Source organism: Anoplophora glabripennis, unplaced genomic scaffold (assembly GCF_000390285.2).
Source record: "Anoplophora glabripennis isolate ALB-LARVAE unplaced genomic scaffold, Agla_2.0 scaffold766, whole genome shotgun sequence".
NCBI lineage: Eukaryota > Metazoa > Arthropoda > Insecta > Coleoptera > Cerambycidae > Anoplophora > Anoplophora glabripennis.
In genome coordinates this window covers 223745-228654 of record NW_019416895.1, presented here as the reverse complement: position 1 = coordinate 228654, position 4910 = coordinate 223745, and the positions used below count along the sequence as shown (strand labels likewise).

At 30.5% G+C, this 4910-nt stretch overlaps 1 protein-coding gene across 1 annotated transcript; it reads right to left on the bottom strand.

Moving 5' to 3' along the window:
* Positions 1-183: 183 nt before the first annotated feature.
* On the bottom strand, positions 184-3025 carry LOC111692002 (odorant receptor 49b-like). Its single transcript, XM_023455633.1, has 5 exons — positions 2271-3025; positions 1102-1201; positions 852-953; positions 539-694; positions 184-246 (listed from the first exon to the last, which is right to left on the bottom strand). Exons 1-5 carry the CDS (start codon positions 3023-3025, stop codon positions 184-186), a joined length of 1176 nt encoding a protein of 391 aa, XP_023311401.1.
* Positions 3026-4910: the final 1885 nt, after the last annotated feature.

Here is a 4910-nt window from a genome sequence, read left to right as displayed (position 1 = left end):
TGTCAGGAAGATCAATCTCAATTATTTGAGCATCGTAGTTCTTCTATGATTCATGTTGGTTGGTCTCACTTATACATGACGCGCGCACAGGTTTAAAGGAAAAAAGTGTTTCGTAACAGTCCGTTACTACTTATTGATAGCCAGCCAGTTCATTTTGTGACCGAACCAATGTGATAATTTGTCTTAGTCTAATTTCCCGTATACGTTTTGCATGAAAGTGACGTATGTGTAAGTTGCCTTAAATATCTGAAAAAAAAAATTGAAACAATAAATTACCACTAGAATTACATTCGAAGACGTAAATATCTGTTAAAAATATAATAAAAAATGTAATAGATACAAACGAAACGGCTTCAATGAGGTTATTCCCTTAAATTAAGAAAACGCCTATTTTGTTTTAACTTTTCTGTTTTTATAAGTATTTCTTTTATATGAACTCTTCCGTTTTTATCTTCACATTAGCAATAAGCTACTTTTGTATTTAATAAATACAATAAAGGAAATTAAACAAAAAAACTCCAACTAGCATGACACTTACCTTTACTGCTAACTCCAAAGTCATTGTTCCAAAAGGACCAATTGTAAGTGTGAGTGGTTTTTGAGACCGCATCATAATAATGTGAAGAGATGTTACATCGCTTTTGTCGTATTCAAACCATGGTAGTTCATAAACGGCATCAGATATTCCGATACTCTATAATAATACAAAGATAACTTGACGGCATTTCTATATATGTACTTCCATTTTAAATTGGCAAATAAGTGTATAAAAAGGCTAAGATCGTTTTTAAATTCTATAAAGTATACGTATAGGTGCCGATATTTGAATGTATACATATATTCTACCATACCTCCTCCCTGATTTGATCAGCGTGCCAGCACAATATTAGTATCTTTACTAGTAAATTAACAATGCAAGCTCCTGAAAACATCTTCGAGTTTGGGCTATTTGTCTGAAAATATATAGATCAGATTTAGAAACTAATTAATGTGTTGGTATTTTTCATTAGAAAAACTGGAAATTCTAATACTAATTCACATAATAAAAGAACGCAAGGATAAAATGCAACTTAGCTCATTTTATTATCAATAAATATTTACCATAATAACTATGAAAATAAACATGGAGAGTTCGCCAGATGTAATTAAAAATTCCAATAACATCGCATATTTCATAGTGTCGTTCAGAAATCTGCAATTCCTAAAATAGAGTAGAAAGATTTAAGTAACATTAGATGGATGCGTTGGATTTCTTTTTGTCTTCATCCTCAGAAATATCGTAACTTCTGAGGATTAAGACAAAGAAAAAACTACTGTTGTAGCAACCCAAATAAGTACAAATAGTATAGAATGTTGGATATTGCTATTTCTAAAAAAAAAACTAGGAAGATAATAAAAGAAGTAAATAAAATAAAAAATTAATATAAAGTAATGTTTATTTTAGCTTATATATTTTTTTATGTAGGTGTACAGGGTACACGGTAGAGACCGACCGATTAATCGGCTTCGGCCACATTCAGCCATTATTTAAACCTTCGGCTAAGAATCGGCTTCGGCCAAAATTAAGCTGAATTTTTCGCCGAAGCCGAAGGTACTGTCGGGACGCCGCTGGACTTAACAAATCTAATGAAATTACAACAAAATAGGGTAGTGTTTAAAATATTTACGAAATAGCATTTTTTTTATAAAAGATTAACACCCTGTATCTTGAAAACGAAGCATCTGTGGACCAATGTTTATATGGACCTTTTGTATTAAAATCACTCAAATAATCGTCTGTTGAATTTATTGTACATACTTAATTAACACCCTATACATAATATACATATGTATATTATATTTCCAAAACATTATGCATTTATTTTTGACATACTTCTATGTTATCGTATTTTTGTTATTAATTAAAAAATATTTTCGGCTTCGGCCAAAAAAATCACATTCAGTCGGTCTCTAGTACAGGGGATGCTCACTTTTTTTGGGCCACACCCTGGTAACCTCGCTTTATCTTAAAAGATACAAACTCACTCAAATTAAGGCAAATTTTCGGCGATAATTTCCAAATGAATTCGTTCTCGAATTGCGAAATATTTCCCTGATTTAGCCGACTCGATATTCTCATGGTGACCGAAAGAAAATTTACAGTTTACAATTTTTCATTTCTGTGGAAATGGCACAAACAACAATAATTAAAACTGTGCCTTGGGGGTACCGTGTTCGATTTAAAGTAGGTAATCATCGTATTCTCAAATATTATTTTTTATTTTCCTTACCTCATTATGTCTATATGTTCTTTAGCGTAAATCCTTATAAATTTGTTCACATCAAGCGTGTCAATATCGTTCATACTTTCTATGTTTGCTCTTAACATCTTTAGTCTTAAAATGACAGTGAGGAACAGATTAATCAAAATAATCTGAAAGGGGCAATAAATGCTGACCCCCATTAAAGCGAAGTAATAAGCTTGAATTAGTAGCAACGCTAAGTAATGCTTGCTTTCTTCAAATGGTACCCAAAATTCGTAAGGTGTGGCTGTATACGTATTTATGGTAATATTGGTACTCTTTTCTGAGGCTTGTACTACCGCGTATTCAACAAAAGCAGGGACAACCAAAGCTACATAACAAGCCAAAATATTTGACATATAAAACACCTGCACTCTTCTGGTCTTTGTGACTATTTGTTCGTTTATCTTTAAATGTTTTTCGGTTCCGACGTCTGCCAGCTCTGCTTCGTATGCGATCATCTCAAATATTAACTCGTCAAAATTTTCTGACATGCTCGTTACTAAATTTATATATATAACAATAACCAAGATTCTGTCATTGATATACTTAAATAACATTTCCTTGGATCCATGGAAATCCTTATTCCCATCAAATAAACAAAAGAGGAATAAGAATAAAAGTGCGTGCGTTACATATCGGTATAAAATGTATATGCGTTTGTGTGAATTAATTAAACCGACGGGGAAAATACCTCCAACTACCATTAGATATTGAACATAATGCAAGAAAGGTGAATCCATTTCCTACAAAAAAAAAAAGAACGTAAAATTTGCGGTGGCCTACTATATAAAAATGATATACGAAAACCAAAATTATTGGAAAATAACTTAAATAAATGATGGAAAGATATGTACATATCTACTGTAAAATTTGAAAGTAAGTAGACAGCAGAATAGGCAAGTGAAAAGAAAAAAACAGATTAGAAAAAGTGAACACAAAGATACCAGAGAAGAAAATATAAGGAAATTGTAAAATCCAACATTTATTTGTTATTTACCACTTTGACGAATTTAAATGCACTTATGCACCTCTAACCAAAATCACTTTGCAATAAGAGCATTAAAACAAAGAATATATACCTATGTCTCTTATGAATTTTTAAAGACTGCAAGTACAAATTACATTTCATCCAGGTAGAAATAATTGCAGGTGTACGTATCTCAGACAACACCATATATTACGAGAATATTCTCTAAACCTTCTAAAAAGATTATATATATTCTGAATAAACCTAGAAAATTCATAGAATATTAATATGCTTATTATAAAATATTCATAGAGGTTCCGTTTTTAAATATACCTATGGTATTCTCCATAGATACACAAATAATAATATCTCGGGAATATTCTTCAAATGATATTCCTAATACATTCTCAATAGGATATAGGTAGGTAGTTTAAAAAAACTGAAATTTTTATTTAATAGGTGAAACCGTAATAAAACGGCGATAAAAATAAGTTACAACAAAACTACCTTCATCAAATTTATTGGGAAAGAACTCACTAAACCTATTTTCTCTAGGACAAAAATGTACAAATTAACAAAAATTGGTGAATATTTTTCCCACTAATTTAATTATAAAGTGTAGTGCATAATAATGTATTTTAGTACCTACTAAAATAATAATAAAACTTTTGATTGATTACTTACTGATTAAGTAATTGATACTTAAAAAAAGTTTTTATATTCGAATTTAAATTATAATTATATAATTTGGTAAAATTTTGATTACAAATTATTTAACGCTTATTATTACATAATTTACAATAATGCTTTTCGAGCTTTCTTGGAAGCAAAATCAGCAATTTTTTTTTTCAAATTGGTGGGGGCCTATAATACAGGCAGTGACTAATCTGCCTACGCCTAAATCCGGCGCCGTCTTACCATTTAATCTAAAAAGGTTCTTATGAATATTATTACTTCAAGTTTGACCAAAAAGTCCGTAAGTATAGAGTCGTAAAAATGTTGGACTAAAATTTGAAATGTTGATAAATATACAGGGTGGGCCATTAGTGTGAGAAAGTAAAATAACTCCCTTGTAGTGCAGCGATTTGAAGAGTCTATTGTGTCGTTTTTTTTTTTTTGACGTAGAACCAGGTCAGACATGGTAGGTTTTATTAAGCATGTGATTGGGCATATGAAATGGTATTTTACGACATTTTTTGTTGGTCGGGATCTTTTTAATTTCGAAAAATTAAAGAAAAATCTATTTTTATGAGAACATGTTTTTTAAAGTCTCCACCGTTATATCTCAAAAAATAATTGTACTATCAGAGTAATTTTTTTTTTAAATTAAAGCAGACATAATAGCGCTTTTAACAGTACTAATGGATTTTATAAAAATCGCTTTTTCATTTCGCTAAAAATCAGGAAAACTTGATATTTAAATTTTGTGTAATACAATTTTCACCAATCGATAAACTTTTTTATTTATGATTTTTTTTATATACATGCAGCGAAGAAAATGAAGCCCAAACACTACATAAATTTTTGAAATAATTAGTTTTTTCCTAAAGCTTATAGTTTGGCAACAAGCGATTATTTCATAGCGCGCTAAACTGATGCATGGGGCGTCCAACGTAATGTGTAATCTACATAGTGTACGGCTTGCGGGATTTGGAGTA